At 69.1% G+C, this 26,383-nt stretch overlaps 1 protein-coding gene across 1 annotated transcript; it reads left to right on the top strand.

Moving 5' to 3' along the window:
• The first annotated feature begins 4,163 nt into the window (after positions 1–4,163).
• On the top strand, positions 4,164–25,783 carry PRMT5 (protein arginine methyltransferase 5). Its single transcript, XM_074567920.1, is given in 17 exon segments — positions 4,164–4,315; positions 4,418–4,537; positions 6,752–6,837; positions 6,912–7,046; positions 9,283–9,401; positions 9,954–10,003; positions 10,249–10,412; positions 12,407–12,568; positions 12,933–13,010; positions 13,089–13,147; positions 14,203–14,325; positions 17,510–17,685; positions 19,138–19,247; positions 21,960–22,053; positions 22,313–22,429; positions 23,442–23,506; positions 25,539–25,783. Coding segments are annotated over 16 exon segments (1,755 nt in total). The 5' UTR covers positions 4,164–4,315; positions 4,418–4,473; the 3' UTR covers positions 25,692–25,783.
• Positions 25,784–26,383: the final 600 nt, after the last annotated feature.

The raw sequence follows: 26,383 nt of genomic DNA, 5'->3' as shown, positions 1-26,383 counted from the left end.
GGGGGGGGACTTGGGGGGCAGGAGAGGAGACGGGGGGCGCTGGGGGGGGGACACTGGGGTGTGGGGGGGGGACGCTACGGGCATTTGGGGGACGGGGCTGTTGAGGGGACTTGGCGGGGGGGGGAATGGAGGCAGCCCGGGGGGGGGGGCCAGCAGGGGACTCGGTGGCCAGAGGTGGCCACCGCTTGCCCTGGCGGGGGGGGCCACTGATTGCGGGGGGGGGCAGGCGGAGGCGGAGCTGGCGCAGGGGCGGGGGGCCTGGCTGCGCTGGGAGAGCCTGTGGCGGGGGCTGCAGGAGCTGCTGCGCGACCCCCGCGGCCTGGACCCCCCCGTGAGTCCCACAGACCCCCCCCACACACCCCCACGCCCCCACGCCCCCCCCCTCCCCTGCCCCACAGCGTTGGGGAGGGGGCAGGCGGGGGCATCTGACACCCCCCCCCCCCCCCCCCAGGTCATCCAGGCGCTGGAACAAGCCTTGGTCTTGGCCGAGCTGCGCCACGGCCCCCCCGCCTTCGCCTCGCTGCTGCCCCCCCCCGCAGGTGACACCCCCAAACCCCCCCCCACGGCGCTCTGTGCCCCCCCAGCGCCCCCATATCCACCCCCAAACCCCCCCCACGGCACTCTGTGCCCCCCCAGCGCACCCATATCCACCCCCAAACCCCCCCCCCGGCGCCCTGTGCCCCCCCCAGCGCCCCAACCCCCCCCAGCGCCCCCCATATCCACCCCCAAACCCCCCCCCAGCGCCCTGTGCCCCCCCAGCGCCCCCAATTCCCCCCCAGCACCCCCATATCCACCCCCAAACCCCCCCCCCAGCGCCCTGTGCCCCCCCAGCGCCCCCATATCCACCCCCAAACCCCCCCGACAGCACCCTGTGCCCCCCCAGCGCCCCCATATCCACCCCCAAACCCCCCACAACGCCCTGTGCCCCCCCCCCCAGCGCCCCCAACCCCCCACAGCGCCCCCATATCCACCCCCAAACCCCCCCGACAGCACCCTGTGCCCCCCCAGCGCCCCCAACCCCCCCCCAGCGCCCCCATATCCACCCCCAAACCCCCCGACACCCCCCCAGCGCCCCCATATCCACCCCCAAACCCCCCCCGACACCCCCCCCAGCGCCCCCATATCCACCCCAAAAACCCCCCCCAGCGCACTGTGCCCCCCAGCGCCCCCATATCCACCCCCAAACCCCCCCCCCGGCGCCCTGTGCCCCCCCCAGCGCCCCAACCCCCCCAGCGCCCCCATATCCACCCCCAAACCCCCCGACACCCCCCCAGCGCCCCCATATCCACCCCCAAACCCCCCCCCCAGCGCCCTGTGCCCCCCCCAGCGCCCCCAATTCCCCCCCAGCACCCCCATATCCACCCCCAACCCCCCCAGTGCCCTGTGCCCCCCAGCGCCCCATATCCACCCCCAAACCCCCCCCCAGCGCTCTGTGCCCCCCCAGCGCCCCCATATCCACCCCAAACCCCCCCGACAGCGCCCTGTGCCCCCCAGCACCCCCATATACACCCCCAAACCCCCCCGACACCCCCCCAGCGCCCCCATATCCACTCCCAACCCACCCCCCCAGCACCCTGTGCCCCCCAGCGCCCCCAATTCCCCCCCAGCGCCCCCATATCCACCCCAAACCCCCCCGATGGCACCCTGTGCCCCCCCAGCGCCCCCATATCCACCCCCAAACCCCCCCGACGGCACCCTGTGCCCCCCCAGCACCCCCATATCCACCCCCAAACCCCCCTGACACCCCCCCAGACACCCCGAGTCCCCCTTAATCCCCCCCAAGAAATCCTGAACCGCCCCCCCGACACCCCCAACCCCCCCCCCCCCCCCCCCCCAGGACCCGTCCCCGCTGGGCGCCCGGCTGCTGCCGGAGCTGGAGCGTCGCCTGGCCGAGAAGGTGGAGGAATTGGGCAGTTACCACCGCGGGGGGCGGACCCCCAGCCCCCCCCGGATCCCCAGCCCCCCCCGGATCCCCAAACCCCCCCCCAGGGGGTGGCCGAAGGGCTGGCGGCCGAACGCCGCCGTCTGGGCCGGGCCCGCGACCGCCAACGGCACCTCGGCCGCCTGCTCCAGCAGCAGCACCGGGCCTACCGCCAGGTGGGGGGGCCGGGGGGGGGGCATTTGGGGGGCAAAGGGGGGCTGGGGAGGGGCCTGGGGGGCATTTGGGGGGCAAAGGGGGGATTTGGGGGCGGTTAAAGGGCTTCTGAGGGGACTCGGGGGTGTCTGGGGGGGGGATGTGGGGGGCCTGGGGGGGGATTTGGGGGGCAAAGGGGGGATTTGGGGGGCAGTTAAAGGGCTTCTGAGGGGACTCGGGGGTGTCCTGGGGGGGGGATGTGAGGGGTCGGGGGGGGGATTTGGGGAATTGGGGGATTCCGAGGGGGGGGGATTTGGGGGGGTTGGGGGAGATTTGGGGGATAGTGAGATCCGGGGGGGGGGGGGGTTGGGGAGGATTTGGGGGGGATGTGGGGGGCTGGGGGGGATTTGGGGCATCTGGGGGAGATTTGGGGGGGTTGGGGGATTCGGGGGGGGGGGAGTTTGGGGGTTGGGGGGGATGTGGGGGGCCTGGGGGGGGATTTGGGGGGCAAAGGGGGGATTTGGGGGGCAGTTAAAGGGCTTCTGAGGGGACTCGGGGGTGTCTGGGGGGGGGGGATGTGAGGGGTCGGGGGGGGGATTTGGGGGATTCCGGGGGGGGGGGGGATTTGGGGGGGATGTGGGGGGGCTGGGGGGGAGTTTTGGGGGGGTCTGGGGGGGGCATTTGGGGGGTCTGGGGGGGGGCATTGGGGGGGTTTGGATGGAGTGTGTGTGCGTGGGGTGGGGGGGGACGGACAACGACGACACTTTGGGGCGCAAAGTGGGGGGGGGGATTCGGGGTGGGGGGGGTGGGGGGGGGCCTGACCCCGTGCCCCCCCCCCCCCTTTCCCCCCCCCAGGCTCTGTGGCGCTGCGGGGCCCTGCTGGGGCGGCTGCGGGGGCTGGGGCCGGCGCAGGCGGAGCTGGAGGAGGGGCGGCTGCAATACCTGGAGGCCAAGGGGGCGGCCATGCTGCTCAAAGCCCGGTGCGTTGTGGGGGGGGGGACACGGGGGGGGGGACGGACACCCCCACCCCGCAACGAACCCCTTAATTAACCCCCCCCCCGCCCCCGGGCTCGTTAACCCCCCCCCTTGGTCGCCAGCCTGAGGAGCTGAGGGTGCTGCTGGACACTTACCCCCCCGAGACGGTGGAGGCCCATCGGCGCATCAGGTGGGTGTGGCCTCCCCCGCGCCCCGCCCCCTTTAGCCACACCCTCCCGCAGGCCCCGCCCCCTCCATGACGTGTGTGTCTCTCCCCCCCCCCCCCCCCCCCCCACCAGGGCGGGGCTGGAGGAGGCGTGGCGAAGGGCGGAGCTGGAGGCGGAGCGAACCCGGGCCCAAGCCGGGGGCTTTCGAAGGGTTGGGCCCGGCTTTCGAAGCCTTGGCCGACGAATACGGCCGCCTGCGGGAACGGCTGGGCCACTGCCGCTGGGCCCTGGGCCAGCTCGGCCCGCAGCACCCCGGCGGCAGCGCGACGTCGCCGTGACGTCATCACAATAAAGGCGCTTTTGGGCCCGACGCCCCCCCCCGCCCCCCCCAGGCCTCCGAATGATTCATAAATCCGGGCGGCGGGGAGGGAGGGGGGCGTGGCCTCGGGGCGTTGGCCACGCCCCCTGCGCGATTGAGGCCTCGTTCTCTATTTTAAATAAGGGGCGTGGCCAACCCCCCAAGGCCACGCCCCTCGGTCAATGGAGGTGTGGCGTGGGGGCGGAGCCAGGGTGATTGACAGCCGGCGCTGCGCCGCGATTGGCTCACAGCGCGGCAGGGGGCGGGGCGGGTGTTGGCGCGTTGATTGACGGCCGGCGCCGCGCCGCGATTGGTTGACAGCGCGGCAGGGGGCGGGACGGGTGTTGGCGCGTTGACTGACGGCCGGCGCCGCGCCGCGATTGGTTGACAGCGCGGCAGCGGGTGGGGCGGGTGTTGGCGCGTTGACTGACAGCCGGCGCCGCGCCGCGATTGGCTCACAGCGCGGCAGGGGGCGGGGGCGGGCGCCCGCGCGGTGATGACGGCCGGCGCCGCGCCGCGATTGGCGCGCGGCGCCGCGCGGGGAGGCGGAGCCGAGCGTCCCGCGCGGCGATTGGCGGAGGGCGAGGGAAGGGGTGGGCGGGACGGAGCGGCGCGCGAGGCAGACATGGCGGCGGCGGCGGCGGGACCGGGCGCGGCGGGCGCCGCTCGCGTCTCCAGCGGCCGCGACCTGAGCTGCGTCCCGGAGGTGGCCGGGGCCCTGGGCGCCGTGGCCCGGCAGGGGTGAGGCTTCCGAACCGCCCCCTCCCGGGGCTCGGGGACCCCCCCCCGGAAGGGAGCTCTCCGGCCTTTAACGACCCCCCCCCCCGGCCTCCGGCCCCGCAGGTTCGATTTCCTGTTGCCTGCCGCTCTTCCACCCCCGCCACCGCCGGGAGTTCGCCATGGAGCCGGCCCGCGACCGCCCCGGGCCCCAGACGCGCTCCGACCTCCTGCTCTCCGGACGGGGTGAGCCGGGGGGGACGCCCGGGAACACCCACCCCCCACCCCCCCCGCAATAGCGCCCTGGGACCCCCCTATAGAGCTATGGGGCGCCCTGGGACCCCCCTCTAGGGCTCTGGGACCTCCTATAGGGCTATGGGGCATCCTGGGACCCCCTATAGGGCTATGGGGCATCCTGGGACCCCCCTCTAGGGCTATGGGACCCCCCATTAGGGCTATGGGGCGCCCTGGGACCCCCTATAGCGCCCCGGGACTCCTCTATAGGGCTATGGGGCACCCTGGGACCCCCCCTCTAGGGCTACAGGACCCCCCTATAGGGCTATGGGGCACCCTGGGACCCCCTATAGTGCCCTGGGACCCCCCTATAGGGCTATGGGGCGCCCTGGGACCCCCCTATAGGGCTATGGGGCGCCCTGGGACCCCTTATAGAGCCCTGGGACCCCCCTATAGGGCTATGGGGCGTCCTGGGTCCCCCCTCTAGGGCTCTGGGACCCCCATCTAGGGCTTTGGGGCACCCTGGGATCCCCTATAGCGCCCTGGGACCCCCCTATAGCACTTGGCACCCCCCTATAGGGCTCTGGGGCGCCTGGGACCCCCCTATAGCGCTCTGGAACCCCCCCCTATAGCGCCCTGGGACTCCCTATAGGGCCCTGGGACCCCCCTATAGGGGTATGGGGTGCCCTGGGACCCCCCTCTAGGGCTATGGGGCGCCCTGGGACCCCTTACAAAGCCCTGGGACCCCCCTCTAGGGCTATGGGGCGCTCTGGGACCCCCCTCTAGGGCTCTGGGACCCCCTCTAGGGCTCTGGGGCACCCTGGGACCCCCTTATAGGGCTATGGGGCACCCTGGGACCCCCCCTCTAGGGCTACGGGACCCCCTCTAGGGCTATGGGGCGCCCTGGGACCCCCCTCTAGGGCTATGGGACCCCCGTCTAGGGCTTTGGGGCACCCTGGGATCCCCTATAGCGCCCTGGGACCCCCCTATAGCGCTTGGCACCCCCCTATAGGGCTCTGGGGCGCCCTGGGACCCCCCTATAGCGCTCTGGAACCCCCCCCATAGCGCCCTGGGACTCCCTATGGGGCCCTGGGACCCCCCTCTAGGGCTATGGGGCGCCCTGGGACCCCCCTCTAGGGCTATGGGGCGCCCTGGGACCCCCCTCTAGGGCTATGGGACCTCCCTCTAGGGCTCTGGGGCACCCTGGGACCCCCCTATAGCACCCTGGGACCCCCTTATAGGGCTATGGGGCATCCTGGGACCCCCCCTCTAGGGCTACGGGACCCCCTCTAGGGCTATGGGGCGCCCTGGGACCCCCCCTAGGGCTCTGGACCCCCCTATAGGGCTATGGGGCGCCCTGGGTCCCCCCTCTAGGGCTCTGGGACCCCCGTCTAGGGCTTTGGGGCACCCTGGGATCCCCTATAGCGCCCTGGGACCCCCCTATAGCGCTTGGCACCCCCCTATAGGGCTCTGGGGCACCCTGGGACCCCCCTATAGCGCTCTGGAACCCCCCCCATAGCGCCCTGGGACTCCCTATAGGGCCCTGGGACCCCCCTCTAGGGCTATGGGGTGCCCTGGGACCCCTTTACGGAGCCCTGGGACCCCCCTCTAGGGCTCTGGGGCACCCTGGGACCCCCCTCTAGGGCTCTGGGGCACCCTGGGACCCCCCTATAGCACCCTAGGACCCCCTTATAGGGCTATGGGGTGCCCTGGGACCCCTCCCTATAGCATCCTGGGACCCCCCTCTAGGGTTATGGGGCGCCCTGGGACCCCCCTATAGCACCCAGGAACACCCCTCTAGGGCTCTGGGACCCCCGTATAGGGCTATGGGGCGCCCCCGGGACCCCCTCTAGCGCCCCGGGACCCCCCTCTAGGGCTACGGGGCACCCTGGGACCCCCTATAGGGCTATGGGACCCCCCCTCTAGGCCTATGGGGCGCCCTGGGACCCCTTATAGAGCCCTGGGACCCCCCTCTAGGGCTATAGGACCCCCCTCTAGGGCTATGGGGCGCCCTGGGACCCCCCTATAGCACCCCGGGACCCCCCTCTAGGGCTATGGGGCCCCCCGAGACCCCTCCCCAAGGGGCGATGGGGCCACTTGGGACCCCCTATAGGGCCACAGGGCACCCTGGGACCCCCATAGGGCACCCTGAGACCCCTCCCCCAAAGGGGTCTGGACCCCCCCCTGAGGGGGCGACCCCCCCCGTCCCCGTCCCCCCCCCCCCAGACTGGAACACGCTGATCGTGGGGAAACTCTCGCCCTGGATCCGCCCCGACTCCCCCCTGGAGCACGTCCGCAGGAATTCCGAGGCCGTGAGTGGGTTTATTTTGGGGGGGGGGTGTTTAGGGGGCCCCCCCTGACCCCCCCCCTGGTATTTTGGGGGCAGGCCATGCTGCAGGAGCTGAATTTCGGGGCGTACCTGGGGCTCCCCGCCTTCCTGCTGCCCCTCGGCCAGGCCAGAACCCCAACCTGGCCCGGCTGCTCTGCGCCCACCTGCACACGGGCCACCACAGCGCCCATGGTACCGGCCACGGGGGGCACTGGGAGGCACTGGGAGGGACTGGGAGGGGATTGGGGCACTGGGAGGGGTTTGGGGGCACTGGGGAGGGGTTTTGGGGGCACTGGGAGGGGTTTTGGGGGCACTGGGAGGGGTTTTGGGGGCACTGGGAGGGTTTTGGGGGCACTGGGAGGGGTTTTGGGGGCACTGGGAGGGGTTTTGGGGGCACTGGGAGGGACTGGGAAGGGGTTTTTGGGGGCACTGGGAGGGACTGGGAGGGGTTTTGGGGGCACTGGGAGGGACTGGGAGGGGTTTCGGGGGCACTGGGAGGGACTGGGAGGGGTTTCGGGGGCACTGGGAGGGACTGGGAGGGGTTTCGGGGGCACTGGGAGGGACTGGGAGGGGTTTCGGGGGCACTGGGAGGGACTAGGAAGGGTTTCGGGGGCACTGGGAGGGACTAGGAAGGGTTTCGGGGGCACTGGGAGGGGGACTGGGGGCACTGGGAAAGGTTTTGGGGGCACTGGGAGGGGTTTTGGGGGCACTGGGAGGGACTGGGAGGGGTTTTGGGGGCACTGGGAGGGACTGGGAGGGGTTTTGGGGGCACTGGGAGGGACTAGGAAGGGTTTTGGGGCACTGGGAGGGGGACTGGGGGCACTGGGAAAGGTTTTGGGGGCACTGGGAGGGGTTTCCGGGGGCACTGGGAGGGACTGGGAGGGGTTTCGGGGGCACTGGGAGGGACTGGGAGGGGTTTCGGGGGCACTGGGAGGGACTGGGAGGGGTTTCGGGGGCACTGGGAGGGACTGGGAGGGGTTTCGGGGGCACTGGGAGGGACTGGGAGGGGTTTGGGGGCACTGGGAAAAGTTTTGGGGGCACTGGGAGATATTTTGGGGGCACTGGGAGGAACTGGGAGGGGGATTGGGGGCACTGGAAGGGACTGGGAGGGGTTTCGGGGGCACTGGGGGGAACTGGGAGGGTTTTGGGGGCACTGGGAGGGACTAGGAAAGGTTTTGGGGGCACTGGGAGGGGATTGGGGGCACTGGGAGAGGTTTTGGGGGCACTGGGAGGTATTTTGGGGGCACTGGGAGGGACTAGGAAGGGGTTTGGGGGGCACTGGGAAACGTTTTGGGGCCACTGGGGAGGAACTGGGAAACGTTTTGGGGCCACTGGGAGGGTTTTGGGGGCACTGGGGGGCACTGGGAGGGACTGGGAAGGGTTTCGGGGGCACTGAGAGGTGTTTCGGGGGCACTGGGAGGGGATTGGGGGGCACTGGGAGGGGGATTGGAAGCACTGGGAGGGACTGGGAGGGGTTTTGGGGGCACTGGGAGGGACTGGGAGGGGGATCGGGGGCACTGGGAGGGACTGGGGAGGGGGATCGGGGGCACTGGGAGGGACTGGGAGGGGGATCGGGGGCACTGGGGAGGGGATTGGGGGCACTGGGAGGGGTTTCGGGGGCACTGGGAGGGACTGGGAGGGGTTTCGGGGGCACTGGGAGGGACTGGGAGGGGTTTCGGGGGCACTGGGAGGGACTGGGAGGGGTTTCGGGGGCACTGGGAGGGACTGGGAGGGGTTTCGGGGGCACTGGGAGGGATTGGGAGGGGTTTCGGGGGCACTGGGAGGGACTGGGAGGGGTTTCGGGGGCACTGGGGGAACTGGGAGGGGTTTCGGGGGCACTGGGAGGGACTGGGAGGGGTTTCGGGGGCACTGGGAGGGACTGGGAAAGGTTTTGGGAGCACTGGGAGGGACTGGGAAGGGGATTGAGAGCACTGGGAGGGACTGGGAAGGGTTTTGGGGACATTGGGAGGTGTTTTGGGGGCACTGGGAGGGGGATTGGGGGCACTGGGAGGGACTGGGAAGGGTTTGGGGGGCCACTGGGAAGAGTTTTGGGGCACTGGGAGGAACTGGGATGGGGATTGGGGGCACTGGGAAGGGTTTTGGAGTACTGGGAGGCACTGGGAGGGGACTGGGAGGGGGATTGGGGGCACTGGGAAGGGATTGAGGGCATTGGGAGGGGTTTTGGGGGCACTGGGATGAACTGGGAGGGGGATTGGGGACACTGGGAGGGGTTTTGGGGGCACTGGGGGGCACTGGGAGGGACTGGGAAGGGTTTTGGGGGCACTGGGAGGGCGTTTGGGGGCACTGGGAGGGACTGGGAAGGGGATTGGGGGCACTGGGGGGCACTGGGAGGGGTCGGGGGGGGGGGGTGTGTGCCCGGGGGGGGGCCGTTGCCGTGGGTGACGGTGGGGGGGGGGGTCGGGGGCAGTTCTGGGTGCGCGTTCCCCTGCTGGCCCCCGAGGACGCCCGCGACGACCTCATCGGCAACGAGGGGGGGCCCGAGGGGGGGCCCCAGGAGGGGGCGGCCGACGAGAAGACCTGGCTCTGGTGAGGGGGGGGGGCTGGGGGGGGGGGGGGGGGGGGGCGGGTATTTGGGGCCGGGGGGGGGGGGAGTTATTTGGCCTCGGGGGGGTCATTTGGGGCCGGGGAGGGGGGATCCTGGGGGGTTATTTTGGGGTTTCGGGGGGGTTATTTGGGGCCGGGGGGGGGGGGGTGTGGGGGGGGTTCTGGGGTATATTTGGGCATTTGGGGAGGGGGGGGGGGTCATTTGAGGGGTATTTAAGGCTGGGGGGGGGGGTATTTAAGGCTGGGGGGGGGCGGGTGGGGGGTTGTTCCTGGGGGGTAATTGGGGGGTTTTTGGGGCTGGGGGGGTGATGGGGGGGGTTGGGGGGGGGGGACGGGGGGGGGATGGGGGGTTTTGGGGGGGGTATTGGGGTCCGGGGGGGGGGGGGGTGGATTTAGGGACTTAAGGGGTTGGGGGGGTTGGGGGAGGTTGGGGGGTTGGGGGTTGGGGGTTTTTTAGGGGGGGTTGTCGGGGGGGGGGGAGCGGGGGGTATTTGGGGGGTATTTGGGGGGGTATTTGACACCCCCCCCCCACAGGTGGCACAATTTCCGCACCCTCTGCGACTACAACAAGAGAGTGGGCGTGGGTGAGAGGGGGCGTGGCCAGAGGGGAGGGGGCGTGGCTACAGCGCGGGGGGGGGCGTGGCCTGGGCCGGGAAAGCCGAGCCCTCAATGGGGAAGGGGGGCGGGGCCAGAGCCGAGGGGGCGGGGCCGCGGCTAAAGGGGGCGTGGCCACAGCTCCCCTATCAAAAGGGTTTAAGAGGGGTTGTGGGCGGGGCCTGGCGCTGACCCCGCCCCCTCCTCCTCCTCCTCCTCGCCCCCTCCCTCCCAGCCCTGGAGGTGGGGGCCGACCTGCCCTCGGGGGCGGCCATCGACCGCTGGCTGGGGAGCCGGTGAAAGGCCGCCATCCTCCCCACCAGCGTCTTCCTCACCAACAAGAAGGGCTTCCCCGTCCTCTCCCGCCTCCACCAGCGCCTCGTCTGCCGCCTCCTCAAGGTGCTGGGGGGGGGGGGGGATCGGGGGAGAGGGTGGGGGACGGGGGTTGGGGGGGACTGGAGGGGTTTGTGGAGGCCTTGGGGGGGCTGGGGAGGGGTTTGGGGGGGGCTGGAGGGGTTATGGGGGGCTGGGGAGGGGTTTGTGGGGGTCTGGGGGGGGCGTTGAGGGGCTGGGGAGGGGTTTGGGGGGGCTGGAGGGGGTTATGGAGGGCTCGGGGGGCTGGGGAGGGGTTTGGGAGGGGCTGGAGGGAATTATGGAGGGGTTTGGGGGGGCTGGAGGGGAATTGGGGGTGGGGGAAGGGGTTTGGGGGGGCTGGAGGGGATTATGGGGGGCTGGGGAGGGGTTTGTGGGGGTCTGGGGGGGGCGTTGAGGGGCTGGGGAGGGGTTTGGGGGGGGTTGGAGGGGGTTATGGAGGGCTCGGGGGGGCTGAAGGGGGTTATGGGGGGCTGGGGAAGGGGTTTGGGGGGGCTGGAGAGGACTTGGGGGGCTGGGGGTTTGGGGGGCCTGGAGGGGGTTATGGAGGGGTTTGTGGGGGCTGGAGGGGATTATGGGGGGCTGGGGAGGGGTTGGGGGGGCTGGGGAAGGGGTTTGGGGGGGCTGGAGGGATGTTGGGGGGTGGGGGAAGGGGTTTGGGGGGGCTGGAGGGGATTATGGGGGGCTGGGGAGGGGTTTGTGGGAGTCTGGGGGGTGTTGAGGGGCTGGGGAGGGATTTGGGGGGGCTGGAGGGGGTTATGGAGGGGTTTGTGGGGGCTGGAGGGGATTATGGGGGGCTGGGGAAGGGGTTTGGGGGGGCTGGAGGGATGTTGGGGGGCTGGGGAAGTGGGTTGGGGGGCTGGAGGGGATTATTGAGGGCTCGGGGGGCTGGGGAAGGGGTTTGGGGGGGCTGCAGGGGACTTGGGGGGTGGGGGAAGGGGTTTGGGGGGGCTGGAGGGGATTATGGGGGTCTCGGGGGGGGCTGGGGAAGGGGTTTGGGGGGGCTGGAGGGGACTTGGGGGGTGGGGGAAGGGGTTTGGGGGGGCTGGAGGGGATTATGGGGGTCTCGGGGGGGGCTGGGGAGGGGTTTGGGGGGGCTGGAGGGGATTATGGGGGGGCTGGGGAGGGGTTTGTGGGTGTCTGGGGGGGGGCGTTGAGGGGCTGGGGAGGGGTTTGGGGGGGCTGGAGGGGATTATGGGGGGGCTGGGGAGGGGTTTGTGGGGGTCTGGGGGGGGCGTTGAGGGGCTGGGGAGGGGTTTGGGGGGGCTGGAGGGGGTTATGGAGGGCTCGGGGGGGCTGGGGAGGGGTTTGGGAGGGGTTGGAGGGGATTATGGAGGGGTTTGGGGGGGCTGGAGGGGACTTGGGGGGTGGGGGAAGGGGTTTGGGGGGGCTGGAGGGGATTATGGGGGGCTGGGGAGGGGTTTGTGGGGGTCTGGGGGGGGCGTTGAGGGGCTGGGGAGGGGTTTGGGGGGGGTTGGAGGGGGTTATGGAGGGCTCGGGGGGGCTGGAGGGGGTTATGGGGGGCTGGGGAAGGGGTTTGGGGGGGCTGGAGGGGACTTGGGGGGCTGGGGAAGGGGTTTGGGGGGCCTGGAGGGGGTTATGGAGGGGTTTGTGGGGGCTGGAGGGGATTATGGGGGGCTGGGGAAGGGGTTTGGGGGGGCTGGAGGGATGTTGGGGGGCTGGGGAAGGGGGTTGGGGGGCTGGAGAGGATTATTGGGGGCTCAGGGGGGCTGGGGAAGGGGGTTGGGGGGCTGGAGGGGATTATGGGGGGCTCGGGGGGGCTGGGGAGTTGTTGGGGTGCTGGGGAAGGGGGTTGGGGGGCTGGAGGGGATTATGGGGGTCTCGGGGGGGGCTGGGGAAGGGGTTTGGGGGGGCTGCAGGGGATTATGGGGGGCTGGGGAGGGGTTTGTGGGGGTCTGGGGGGGGGCGTTGAGGGGCTGGGGAGGGGCTTGGGAGGGGGAGGCAGGAGGCGGGGAGAGGGGGGGGGTCCCTGACCCCTCTGTCCCCGCCCCCCCCCGCAGCTGGAGGTGCAGGTGGTGGTGACGGGGGCCCCCCGGCACGGGGAGAAGCCGCTGGGCTCCTACCTGCAGTACCTGGAGCACCTGGGCCAGCACCGGCCCCCCCCCTCCGCCTACGAGCTCTTTGCCCGGGGCTACGAGGACTACCTGCAGTCCCCCCTCCAGGTGGGCGGGGCCTCCTCCTCGGGGGGGCGTGGCCTCCTCGGGGGGGCGTGGCCTCCTCGGCGGGGGCGTGGCTTCGTGGGGACAAGGGGGAGGGCGAGAGGCTGGGCTGGTGGGGAGGGGGCGTGGCTTGCGCCGGGGGGCGTGGCTTGCGCCGGGGGGCGTGGTTTCCCCCACACAGGGGGCGTGGCTTGCACCGGGGGGGCGTGGTTTCCCCCCACACGGGGGGGGGGGCGTGGCCAGGGGGAGGTGGGGAGGGGGGGGGTGTGAGTTCGCTGGGGGCGGGGCCACGGAGGTGATGAATGGAGAAGGGGGGAAGGGGGCGGGGCCTTGATTGGCCACGCCCCCTCCCCGCTTTCCCGCGCAGCCCTTAATGGACAACCTGGAGTCGCAGACCTACGAGGTGTTCGAGAAGGACCCAATCAAATACTCCCAATACCAGCAGGTGGGCGGGGCTTGAGGGGCGGGGCCGCGGCCTGGCCACGCCCCCCTCATTAGCATTTTAACCCCCCGCTTCCCGCAGGCCATCTATAGGTGCCTGCTGGACCGCGTCCCCGAGGAGGAGAAAGACACCAACGTCCAGTGAGTGACCCCCCCCCCCCCCCCGCCCCCCGCCGCTATGGGGCGCCCCACAGCTCCCCCCCGCAGCCCTATGGGGCGCCCCACGGCTCCATGGGGTGCCCCACATCCACCCCCCCATTCCTCTGGGGCACTCCACGGCCCCATGGGGTGCCCCACATCCCCGCCCATGTCCCTATGGGGCGCCCCACGGCCCCATGGGGTGCCCCACATCCCCGCCCACGTCCCTATGGGGCGCCCCACAGCCCCATGGGGTGCCCCACATCCCACCCCCCGTCCCTATGGGGCGCTCCACAGCCCCATGGGGTGCCCCACATCCCCGCCCACGTTCCTATGGGGTGCCCTACAGCCCCATGGGGTGCCCCACATCCCCGCCCACGTTCCTATGGGGTGCCCTACAGCCCCATGGGGTGCCCCACATCGCCCCCCATGTCCCTGTGGGGCGTTCCACAGCCCCATGGGGTGCCCCACATCCCCCCCACGTCCCTATGGGGCGCTCCACAGCCCCATGGGGTGCCCCACATCCCCCCCCACGTCCCTCCAGGGCGCTCCACAGCCCCATGGGGCGCCCCACATCGCCCCCCCACGTCCCTATGGGGCGCCCCACAGCCCCATGGGGTGCCCCACATCCCACCCCCCGTCCCTATGGGGCGCCCCACAGCCCCCTGGGGCACCCCACATCATCCCCCCACGTCCCTATGGGGCGCCCCACAGCCCTTACGGGGCGCCCTACACTGCGCCTACGTCCTCACAGGCCACCCCCCGGGCCCTATAGGCTGCCCCGCGCAGGTCCCGCATCTCTATGGGGCGCCCCACAGCCCCCCCCCCCCCCCCCCCCCCAACTCCCTACGGGGCACCCCATAGCCCTATAGGGCACCCCCCAGCCCTATGGGGTGCCCCCCCCAGAGCCCCAGCCCTATAGCACGCCCCACCTCCCCCTGACTCCTGCCAGTCTCCACCCCCCCCACCCCCCCCGCCAACCCAGGCGCCGTGGGGCTGCCCCCCGGCTATGGGGCGCCCCCCCCCGCCGTGACCCCCCCCCCCCGCCTGCCCCCCAGGGTGGTGATGGTGCTGGGGGCCGGGCGGGGGCCGCTGGTGAACGCCACGCTGCGGGCGGCCCGGCAGGCGGCTCGGCGCGTCCGTCTCTACGCCGTGGAGAAGAACCCCAACGCCGTCGTCACGTGAGCCTGCCCCCCAACCTGCCCCATAACCAGCCCCATAACCCGCCCCCTGCCCCACAACCGTCTCCCCCGGCCCCATAAGCGACGTTCCCCCCCCCCCCTTCCTCCTCCCCGCTCCGTAACTGCCCTTTTTGGGCTCCGTAACCCGCCTTTCCCCGACCCATAACCAATCCCTCAGCCCCATAACCAACCCCCCGACCCATAGATAGCGCCTCGACCCAGAGGCGGGTCTTCCCGACCCACAACTGGCACCTTTCGGACCCATAAGTACCCTTTTCGAGTCCGCAAGCGGCGTTTCGCGGCCCCGTGAGGAATCGCTCAGCCCCACAGCCAACTGCTCAGCCCCACAACCAACCCCCCTGACCCATAGCCACCACCCCGACCCATAAGTAGCTCCGCCAGCCCCATAAGCGCCATCCCTCGGCCCCATAAGCACCTTTCATAGCTCTACAGACAATTTTTCCCAGCTCTCCAAGCAACCGCTCAGCCCTATAGCCGAGCTTCCTGACCCATAGATGCTACTCTGACCCATAACGGGCTCCCCCAGCCCCATAACTAACCCCCCTCGGCACCATAACCACCCCCACTGACCCCATAACCAACCTGCTCCGGCCCCATAACGCCCCTATAGACCCCACAACTCCCCGGTCTCTATCGCTATGGGGGGCCCAGGCTGCCCCATAGCGCCCCATAGCGCCCCAAACCCCCTCCCTCCTGCCCCAGACCCCCTTGTAGACCCCCCAACTCCCCAGTGTCCATCGCTATGGGGGGCCCAGGCTGCCCCATAGCGCCCCAAACCCCCTCCCTCCTGCCCCACACTTTCTCTGGACCCCACAACTCCCCGGTCTCCGTCGCTATGGAGGGCCCAGGCTGCCCCATAGCGCCCCAAACCGCCTCCCTCCTGCCCCAGACCCCCTATAGACCCCCCAACTCCCCAGTGTCCATCGCTATGGGGACCCTAAGCTGCCCCATAGCGCCCCAAACCTCCTCCCTCCTGCCCCACGCTTTCTCTGGACCCCACAACTCCCCGGTCTCCGTTGCTATGGGGGGCCCAGCCTGCCCCATAGCGTCCCAAACCCCCTCCCTCCTGCCCCACACTTTCTCTGGACCCCACAACTCCCCAGTCTCTGTCGCTATGGGGAGCCCAGGCTGCCCCATAGCGCCTCAAAACCCCCTCCCTCCTGCCCCACACTTTCTCTGGACCCCACAACTCCCCAGCGTCCGTCACTATGGGGACCCTAAGCTGCCCCATAGCACCCCCAAACCCCCTCTCTCCTGCCCCACACTTTCTCTGCACCCCACAACTCCCCAGTCTCTGTCGCTATGGGGAGCCCAGGCTGCCCCATAGCGCCTCAAAACCCCCTCCCTCCTGCCCCACACTTTCTCTGGACCCCACAACTCCCCAGTGTCCGTTGCTATGGGGACCCTAAGCTGCCCCATAGCGCCCCCAAACCCCCTCCCTCCTGCCCCAGACCTCCTGTAGACCCCCCAACTCCCCAGTGTCCGTCGCTATAGGGAACCCAGGCTGCCCCATAGCGCCCCAAAACCCACTCCTTCCTGCCCCACACTTTCTCTGGACCCCACAACCCCCCAGCGTCTATCACTATGGGGGGCCCAGGCTGCCCCATAGCGCCCCAAACCCCCTCCCTCCTGCCCCAGACCTCCTGTAGACCCCCCAACTCCCCAGTGTCCGTCGCTATAGGGAACCCAGGCTGCCCCATAGCGCCCCAAACCCCCTCCCTCCTGCCCCACACTTTCTCTGGACCCCACAACTCCCCAGTCTCCGTCGCTATGGGGGGCCCAGGCTGCCCCATAGCGCCCCAAAGCCCCTCCCTCCTGCCCCAGACCCCCTTGTAGACCCCACAACTCCCCAGTGTCCATCGCTATAGGGAACCCAGGCTGCCCCATAGCACCCCCAAACGCTCTCCCTCCTGCCCCACACTTTCTCTGGACCCCCCAACTCCCCAGTGTCCATCGCTATGGGGAGCCCAGGCTGCCCCATAGCACCCCAAACCCCCTCTCTCCTGCCCCACACTTTCTCTGGACCCCACAACTCCCCGGTCTCCGTCGCTATGGGGGGCCCAGCCTGCCCCATAGCGCCCCAAACCCCCCCTCTCCTGCCCCAGACCCCTTGTAAACCCCACAACTCCCCAGTGTCCATCGCTATGGGGGGCCCAGGCTGTCCCATAGCACCCCAAACCCTCTCCCTCCTGCCCCACACTTTCTCTGGACCCCACAACCCCCCAGCGTCTATCACTATGGGGGGCCCAGGCTGCCCCATAGCGCCCCAAACCCCCTCTCTCCTGCCCCAGACCTCCTGTAGACCCCCCAACTCCCCAGTGTCCGTCGCTATAGGGAACCCAGGCTGCCCCATAGCGCCCCAAACCCCCTGCCTCCTGCCCCACACTTTCTCTGGACCCCACAACTCCCCAGTGTCTATCGCTATAGGGAGCCCAGGCTGCCCCATAGCGCCCCAAACTCCCTCCCTCCTGCCCCACACTTTCTCTGGACCCCACAACCCCCCAGTGTCCATCGCTATGGAGACCCTAAGCTGCCCCATAGCGCCCCAAACCCCCTCCCTCCTGCCCCACACTTTGTCTGGACCCCACAACTCCCCAGTCTCCGTCGCTATGGAGACCCTAAGCAGCCCCATAGCGCCCCAAACCCCCTCCCTCCTGCCCCAGAGCCCCTATAGACACCACAACTCCCTAGCGTCCGTCGCTATGGGGAGCCCAGGCTGCCCCATAGTGCCCCAAACCCCCTCCCTCCTGCCCCAGACCCCTTGTAAACCCCACAACTCCCCAGTGTCCATCGCTATAGGGAACCCAGGCTGCCCCATAGCGCCCCAAACCCCCTCCCTCCTGCCCCAGACCCCTTGTAAACCCCACAACTCCCCAGTGTCCATCGCTATGGGGGGCCCAGGCTGCCCCATAGCGCCCCTAAACCCCCTTCCTCCTGCCCCAGACCTCCTGTAGACCCCACAAGTCCCCAGTGTCCATTGCTATGGGGAGCCCAGGCTGCCCCATAGCGCCCCAAACCCCCCCTCTCCTGCCCCAGACGCCTTGTAAACCCCACAACCCCCCAGCGTCCATCGCTATAGGGAGCCCAGGCTGCCCCATAGCGCCCCAAACCCCCTCCCCCGCACCCCAGCCCCGCTGAGAGCTGCCCCCCGCCTGCCCCCCAGGCTGGAGAGCTGGCAGTACGAGGAGTGGGGGGCGCAGGTGACGGTGGTGCCGCGGGACATGCGGGAATGGCGGGCGCCCGAGGGGGCCGACCTGGTGGTCTCCGAGCTCTTGGGCTCCTTCGCCGACAACGAGCTCTCGCCCGAGTGCCTGGACGGCGCCCAGCACTGCCTCAAGGGTGGGGGGCGGGGAGTTGGGGGGCTGGGACGCGGAGTTGGGGGGCTGGGGTCAAGGTTTAGGGGGCTGGGGGGCTGGGATGGGGATTTGGGGGGCTGGGGTCAAGGTTTAGGGGGCTGGGGGGCTGGGACGGGGATTTGGGGGGCTGGGGTCAAGGTTTAGGGGGCTGGGGGGCTGGGACGGGGATTTGGGGGGCTGGGGTTAAGGTTTGGGGGGCTGTGGGGCTGGGATTTGGGGGGCTGTGGGGCTGGGACGAGGAGTTGGGGGGCTGGGACGGGGATTTGGGGGGCTGGGGTTAAGGTTTAGGGGGCTGTGGGGCTGGGATTTGGGGGGCTGTGGGGCTGGGACGAGGAGTTGGGGGGTTGGGATGAGGAGTTGGGGGGCTGGGAGGAGGAGTTGGGGGGCTGGGACGGGGATTTGGGGGGCTGGGGTCAAGGTTTAGGGGGCTGTGGGGCTGAGATTTGGGGGGCTGTGGGGCTGGGACAGGGAGTTGGGGGGCTGGGACGGGGATTTGGGGGCCTGGGGTCAGGGTTTGGGGGCTGTGGGGCTGGGATTTGGGGGGCTGGGACGAGGAGTTGGGGGGCTGGGGTCAAGGTTTAGGGGGCTGTGGGGCTGGGACGAGGAGTTGGGGGGCTGGGACAGGGATTTGGGGGGCTGGGGTCAAGGTTTAGGGGGCTGTGGGGCTGGGATTTGGGGGGCTGTGGGGCTGGGAGGAGGAGTTGGGGGGCTGGGAGGAGGAGTTGGGGGGCTGGGACGGGGAGTTGGGGGGCTGGGGTCAAGGTTTGGGGGGCTGTGGGGCTGGGATTTGGGGGGCTGTGGGGCTGGGAGGAGGATTTGGGGGGCTGGGACGGGGATTTGGGGGGCTGGGGTCAAGGTTTAGGGGGCTGTGGGGCTGGGATTTGGGGGGCTGTGGGGCTGGGAGGAGGAGTTGGGGGGCTGGGACGGGGATTTGGGGGGCTGGGGTCAAGGTTTAGGGGGCTGTGGGGCTGGGACGGGGAGTTGGGGGGCTGGGACGGGGAGTTGGGGGTCTGTGGGGCTGGGATTTGGGGTCTGTGGGGGTGGGACGGGGAGTTGTGGGGCTGGGCTCAGGCTTTAGGGGGCTGTGGGGCTGGGATGTGGGGGGGTGGGATGGGGAGTTAGGGGGCTGTGGGGCTGGGACAGGGAGTTGTGGGGCTGGGGTCAGGGCTTAGGGGGCCGTGGGGCTGGGATTTGGGGTTATGGGGCTGTGGGGCTGGGATGTGGGGGGCTGGGACGGGGATTTGGGGGGCTGTGGGGCTGGGATTTGGGGTCTGTGGGGCTGGGACGGGGAGTTGGGGGGCTGGGGTCAGGGCTTAGGGGGTCGTGGGGCTGGGATTTGGGGGGCTGGGGTTGGGATTTAAGGGGCCGGGGGGTTATGGGGCCGGGCCGGGGTGGCCGTGGGGCTGGCCGTGGGGCTGAGGGCCCTGCCCCACAGCGGACGGGGTGAGCATCCCCTGCAGCTACACGTCCTTCCTGGCCCCCATCTCCTCCTCCAAGCTCTACAACGAGGTGCGGGCCTGCCGCGAGCGCGACCGCGACCCCGAGGTGGGCACTTGGGGGGCAGCCGTGGGGCTGGGGAGGCTGGGGGGGCCGTGGGGCAGGTTGGGGGGGTCTTTGGGGGGGCCGTGGGGCAGGTTGGGGGGGTCTTTGGGGGGGCCGTGGGGCAGGTTGGGGGGTTTTGGGGGGGCCGTGGGGCATCTCAAGGTGGCCGTGGGGCAGGTTGGGGGTCTTTGGGGTGGCCGTGGGGCAGGTTGGGGGTCTATGGGGTGGCTGTGGGGTAGGTTGGGGGTCTTTGGGGTGGCCGTGGGGCAGGTTCAGGTGGCCATGGGCCATCTTGAGGTGGCCGTGGGGCAGGTTGGGGGTCTCTGGGGTGGCTGTGGGGCAGGTTGGGGGTGTATGGGGTGGCTGTGGGGTAGGTTGGGGGTCTTTGGGGTGGCTGTGGGGTAGGTTGGGGGTCTTTGGGGTGGCTGTGGGGCAGGTTCAGGTGGCCATGGGGTATCTTGAGGTGGCCGTGGGGCAGGTTGGGGGTCTCTGGGGTGGCTGTGGGGCAGGTTGGGGGTCTTTGGGGTGGCTGTGGGGCAGGTTCAGGTGGCCATGGGGTATCTTGAGGTGGCCGTGGGGCAGGTTGGGGGTCTCTGGGGTGGCCGTGGGGCAGGTTGGGGGTCTATGGGGTGGCTGTGGGGTAGGTTGGGGGTCTTTGGGGTGGCCATGGGGCAGGTTGGGGTGGCCGCAGGGCATCTTGGGGTGGTTGGGGGTCTATGGGGTGGCCGTGGGGCAGGTTGGGGCTCTATGGGGTGGCCGTGGGGCAGGTTGGGGGTCTTTGGGGTGGCTGTGGGGCAGGTTCAGGTGGCCATAGGGCATCTTGAGGTGGCCATGGGGCAGGTTGGGTGTCTATGGGGTGGCTGTGGGGCAGGTTGGGGGTCTTTGGGGTGGCCGTGGGGCACCTTGGGGGTCTTTGGGGTGGCCGTGGGGCAGGTTCAGCTGGCCATGGGGCATCTTGAGGTGGCCGTGGGGCAGGTTCGGGGGTCCCTGGGGTGGCCGTGGGGCAGGTTCGGGGGTCTCTGGGGTGGCCGTGGGGCAGGTCGGGGGTCTCTGGGGTGGCTGTGGGGCAGGTTGGGGGTCTTTGGGGTGGCCGTGGGGCAGGTTGGCATGGTCATGGGGCATGTCAAGGTCGCCATGGGGCAGCTTGGGGGTCTTTGGGGTGGCTGTGGGGCAGGTTCAGGTGGCCGTGGGGCATCTTGGGGTGGCCATGGGGCAGGTTGGGGGTCTTGGGGTGGCCGTGGGGCAGGTCGGGGTGGCCGTGGGGCATCTCAAGGTGGCCGTGGGGCACCTTGGGGGTCTTTGGGGTGGCTGTGGGGCAGGTCAGGGTGGCCGTGGGGCAGGTTGGGGGTCTTTGGGGGGGCCATGGGGCAGGTCAGGGTGGCTATGGGGTATCTCAAGGTGGCCGTGGGGCATCTTGAGGTGGCCATGGGGCAGGTTGGGGGTCTATGGGGTGGCTGTGGGGCAGGTTGGGGGGTCTTTGGGGGGGCCGTGGGGCAGGTTGGGGGTCTTTGGGGTGGCCGTGGGGCAGGTTGGCATGGCCATGGGGCATGTCAAGGTCGCCATGGGGCAGCTTGGGGGTCTTTGGGGTGGCTGTGGGGCAGGTTCAGGTGGCCGTGGGGCATCTTGAGGTGGCCGTGGGGCAGGTTGGGGGTCTTGGGGTGGCCGTGGGGCAGGTCGGGGTGGCCGTGGGGCATCTCAAGGTGGCCGTGGGGCACCTTGGGGGTCTTTGGGGTGGCCATGGGGCAGGTTGGGGATCTTTGGGGTGGCCATGGGGCAGGTTGGGGATCTTTGGGGTGGCCGTGGGGCAGCTTGGCATGGTCATGGGGCATGTCAAGGTCGCCATGGGGCAGCTTGGGGGTCTTTGGGGTGGCTGTGGGGCAGTTTCAGGTGGTCATGGGGCATCTTGGGGTGGCTGTGGGGCAGGCTGGGGGTCTTTGGGGTGGCCGTGGGGCATGTCAAGGTCACCATGGGGCAGGTTGGGGGTCTTTGGGGTGGCTGTGGGGCAACTTGGGGTGGCCGTGGGGCAGGTTGGGGGTCTTGAGGTGGCCGTGGGGCAACTTGGGGATCTTGGGGTGGCCGTGGGGCAGGTTCTGGTGGCCATGGGGCAGGTTGGGGGTCTTTGGGTTGGCCATGGGGCAGGTTGGGGGTCTTTGGGGTGGCCGTGGGGCAGGTCGGGGTGGCCGCAGGGCATCTCAAGGTGGCCGTGGGGCAGGTTGGGGGTCTTTGGGGTGGCCGTGGGGCAGGTTCAGGTGGCCATGGGGCATCTTGAGGTGTCCGTGGGGCAGGTTGGGGGTCTTTGGGGTGTCCGTGGGGCAGGTTGGGGGTCTTTGGGGTGTCCGTGGGGCAGGTTGGAGGTCTTTGGGGGGGCCATGGGGCAGGTTGGGGGTCTTGGGGGTGGCCGTGGGGCAGGTTGGGGGTCTTGAGGTGGCTGTGGGGCAGGTTGGGGTGGCCACGGGGCACCTTGTGGGTCTTTGGGGTGGCTGTGGGGCGTCTTGAGGTGGCCGTGGGGCAGGTTGGGGGTCTTTGGGGTGGCTGTGGGGCAGGTTGGGGGCCTTTGGGGTGGCCGTGGGGCAGGTTGGGGTGGCCGCGGGGCATCTCAAGGTGGCCGTGGGGCAGGTTGGGGGTCTTTGGGGTGGCCGTGGGGCAGGTTGGCATGGCCGTGGGGCAGGTTGGGGGCCGTGGGGCGGGCCGTGGGTCAGGCCGTGGGTCCCGCAGGCGCAGTTCGAGATGCCCTACGTGGTGCGGCTCCACAACTTCCACCAGCTGGCCCCGCCCCAGCCCTGCTTCTCCTTCCGGCACCCCAAACCCGGTACGGCCACGCCCCCGTGACGTCATGGGCCACGCCCGCCTCGCCGCAGCACCCCATTGGGCCCCTCGGTGGTGGGGGCGGGGCTTAAACCCACCCCGGGTGGTGGTTGGGGGGGGGGGGGGGGGGATGGGCCGTCCCCTGGTGCGAGGGGTGGGCGGTTCTTTTGGGGGGGTGATGTCATTGGGGGGGGGAGGAGGGGGAGTGATGTCATAGGTGGGCGTGGCCAACGTTGGCTCCGCCCCCTCGCCCCACCCCGAAGACCCCGCCCAGGACAACAGCCGTTACCGGCGCCTCTCCTTCCGCGTGGGCGTCAACACCGTCCTGCACGGCTTCGCCGGCTACTTCGAGACCACCCTCTACGCTGACATCACCCTCAGTAGGGGCGGGGCCAAGGGGGGGGGGGCGGGGCGGGGCCACGGGGGGGGCGGCCGGCCAATGGCGGTGGCGGGCGGGGCCAACGGGGGCGAGGGGGCGGGGCTGCGGGGGCGGCCAACGGCGTTGGGTTGGACGTTCAACGGCGTTGGGTTGGACGTCAACGGCGTTGGGTTGGACGTCAACGGGGGGGGGGGGGGGAGTGGGCGGGGCTTGGGGGGTGAGGAGGGCAAGTGGGCGGGGCTTGGGGCAAGGGGTGGAGTCAGGGCTCGAGGGGGCGGGGCTTTGGGGGCGGGAGCGGCCAACGGCGTTGGGTTGGACGTCAACGGCGTTGGGTTGGACGTCAACGGCGTTGGGTTGGACGTCAACGGGGGGGGGGGGGGGAGTGGGCGGGGCTTGGGGGGTGAGGAGGGCAAGTGGGCGGGGCTTGGGGCAAGGGGTGGAGTCAGGGCTCGAGGGGGCGGGGCTTTGGGGGCGGGAGCGGCCAACGGCGTTGGGTTGGACGTCAACGGCGTTGGGTTGGACGTCAACGGCGTTGGGTTGGACGTCAACGGGGGGGGGGGGGAGTGGGCGGGGCTTGGGGGGTGAGGAGGGCAAGTGGGCGGGGCTTGGGGCAAGGGGTGGAGTCAGGGCTCGAGGGGGCGGGGCTTTGGGGGCGGGAGCGGCCAATGGCGTTGGGTTGGACGTCAACGGCCTTGGGTTGGACGTCAACGGCCTTGGGTTGGACGTCAACGGGGGGGGGGGAGTGGGCGGGGCTTGGGGGGTGAGGAGGGCAAGTGGGCGGGGCTTGGGGCAAGGGGTGGAGTCGGGGCTCGAGGGGGCGGGGCTGGGGGCGAGGGGGCGGGGCTTCGGGGCCGGGAGCGGCCAATGGCGTTGGGTTGGATGTCAACGGCGTTGGGTTGGACGTCAACGGTGTCGGGTTGGGGGGGGAGTGGGCGGGGCTTGGGGGGGTCACTGGGGTCAAGCGGGGCGGGGCCGCGGGCGGGGTCGAGGTCGTCAGGGGGGTGACCCCGCAGGTATCCGCCCCGAGACGCACTCCCCGGGGATGTTCTCCTGGTTCCCCATCTTCTTCCCCATCAAGGTGGGGCCCGCGGCGGCCATCTTGGGGGGGGGGGAGGAGGGCGGGAGGGCGGCCATCTTGGATTTGGGGGGAGGTTGGGCCGGTTTGGGCTGGGTTTGGGTGGAAATTGGCCATTTTGGGTGGGTTTGGGTGGAAATTGGCCATTTTGGGGTGGAGATGGACCATTTTGGGTTGGGTTTGGGTGGAAATTGGCCATTTTGGGTTGGGTTTGGGTGTGGAGATGGACCATTTTGGGTGGAAATGGACCATTTTGGGTTGGGTTTGGGTGGAAATTGGCCATTTTGGGCTGGGTTCGGGTAGAGATTGGGCCGTTTTGGGTGGGATTGGGTAGAAATGGGCCATTTTGGGGCCATTTTGGGTGGAAATTGGCCATTTTGGGTGGAAATTGGCCATTTTGGGCTGGGTTCGGGTAGAGATTGGGCCGTTTTGGGGGGGTTTGGGTAGAAATGGGCCATTTTGGGTTGGGTTTAGGTGGAAATTGGCCATTTTGGGGTGGAGATGGACCATTTTGGGTTGGGTTTGGGTGGAAATTGGCCATTTTGGGCTGGGTTTGGGTGGAGATGGACCATTTTGGGTGGAAATTGGCCATTTTGGGCTGGGTTCGGGTAGAGATTGGGCTGTTTTGGGTGGGTTTGGGTAGAAATGGGCCATTTTGGGTTGGGTTTAGGTGGAAATTGGCCATTTTGGGGTGGAGATGGACCATTTTGGGTTGGGTTTGGGTGTGGAGATGGACCATTTTGGGTGGAAATGGACCATTTTGGGCTGGGTCTGGGTGGAAATTGGCCATTTTGGGTGGGTTTGGGTGGAGATTGGGCCATTTTGGGTTGGGTTTGGGTGGAAATTGGCCATTTTGGGTTGGGTTTGGGTGTGGAAATGGACCGTTTTGGGTGGAGATGGACCATTTTGGGTTGGGTTTGGGTGGAAATTGGCCATTTTGGGCTGGGTTTGGGTGTGGAGATGGACCATTTTGGGTTGGGTTTGGGTGGAAATGGGCCATTTTGGGTTGGGTTTGGGTGGAAATGGGCCATTTTGGGTTGGGTTTGGGTGTGGAGATGGACCATTTTGGGTGGAAATGGACCATTTTGGGTTGGGTTTGGGTGGAAATTGGCCATTTTGGGTTGGGTTTGGGTGGAGATGGACCATTTTGGGTTGGGTTTGGGTGGAGATGGACCATTTTGGGTTGGGTTTGGGTGGAAATTGGCCATTTTGGGTTGGGTTTGGGTGGAAATGGGCCATTTTGGGTTGGGTTTGGGTGTGGAGATGGACCATTTTGGGTGGAAATGGACCATTTTGGGTTGGGTTTGGGTGGAAATTGGCCATTTTGGGTTGGGTTTGGGTGGAGATGGACCATTTTGGGTTGGGTTTGGGTGGAAATTGGCCATTTTGGGTTGGGTTTGGGTGTGGAGATGGACCATTTTGGGTGGAAATGGACCATTTTGGGTTGGGTTTAGGTGGAAATTGGCCATTTTGGGTTGGGTTTGGGTGTGGAAATGGACCATTTTGGGTGGAGATGGACCATTTTGGGTTGGGTTTGGGTGGAAATTGGCCATTTTGGGATGGGTTTGGGTGTGGAGATGGACCATTTTGGGTTGGGTTTGGGTGGAAATTGGCCATTTTGGGTTGGGTTTGGGTGGAAATTGGCCATTTTGGGTTGGGTTTGGGTGGAGATGGACCATTTTGGGTTGGGTTTGGGTGGAAATTGGCCATTTTGGGTTGGGTTTGGGTGTGGAGATGGACCATTTTGGGTGGAAATGGACCATTTTGGGTTGGGTTTAGGTGGAAATTGGCCATTTTGGGCTGGGTTTGGGTGTGGAGATGGACCATTTTGGGTGGAGATGGACCATTTTGGGTTGGGTTTGGGTGGAAATTGGCCATTTTGGGCTGGGTTTGGGTGGAAATTGGCCATTTTGGGTTGGCAGCAGGGCAGCTATCTTGCTCCCACGCCCTTTTTTTTAATTTTTTGGCTTTTTTTTCTCATTTTGCCTCTTCTCCACCCCCCCCCCCCCCCCCCCCCCGCCTTCTCCTCCCACAGCAGCCGCTGGCGGTGCGGGCGGGCGAGGAGGTGGCGGTGGCCTTCTGGCGCTGCGCCACCCCCAAGAAGGTGTGGTACGAGTGGGCCGTGACCGCCCCGGCCTGCTCCGCCCTCCACAACCCCACCGGCCGCTCCTACACCATCGGCCTCTGAAAATTGTTGGGGGGGTGGAAAAACCCCGACAAACTGAAAAAAAAAAAAAAAAAAAACCACTGACCTGCCAATAAAAACCGCCCTCGACTTTACTCTTCATCCATGTTTTGGGGGGGGGGGGGAATCGTCATCCGCGGGGCAGCCGGCGCGGCTGGGGGGAGCGTGTGTATCGTGGCGGCCACGTCAGGCCTCAGGCCCCCCCCCCCCCCCGTCTTGGGTGGCTGCGCCCCTCGTAGCTCGTTTTTGTGGGGCTTAAACCCCCTCTTTTCCTCTTCCCCCAACACTTTGGGGCTCCCAAAGCTGTTTGGGTTACGTTGGAAGCGGGGGGGGGGACGACGGCGGCCGTTTCTCACCCCCCCCCCCCCCAAAATCCCGGCCGCCATCTTAGCGCAGGCTCCGCCAGGCCCGACTAGGCCGCGTTGTCATGGCGACCGCGCAGGGAGGGGGAGCGAGAAGGGGGCGGGGCCCCCCGTCTCCACGGCGACGCCGCGAAGGGGCCCCGCCAATCAGCAGCGCCGCTCAGCCCCCCCCCTCCACCCCCCTCCTCCCCCGGCCAATCCCGCCGCCGCCCGCACGCCCCGCCTCCTTTCGCCGCCTCCGGCCAATCGGCGCCGCCGCTTCGTCGTTGCCCGGCCCCTCTCGGCCCCCTCAGCCAATGGGGAAGGGGCGTGGCGCGGGGCGCGCATGCGCGG

This window comes from Larus michahellis, chromosome 30 (genome assembly GCF_964199755.1).
Source record: "Larus michahellis chromosome 30, bLarMic1.1, whole genome shotgun sequence".
NCBI lineage: Eukaryota > Metazoa > Chordata > Aves > Charadriiformes > Laridae > Larus > Larus michahellis.
The sequence above is the reverse complement of the archived record's forward strand: the minus strand, read 5'-3'. Positions and strand labels throughout refer to the sequence as shown.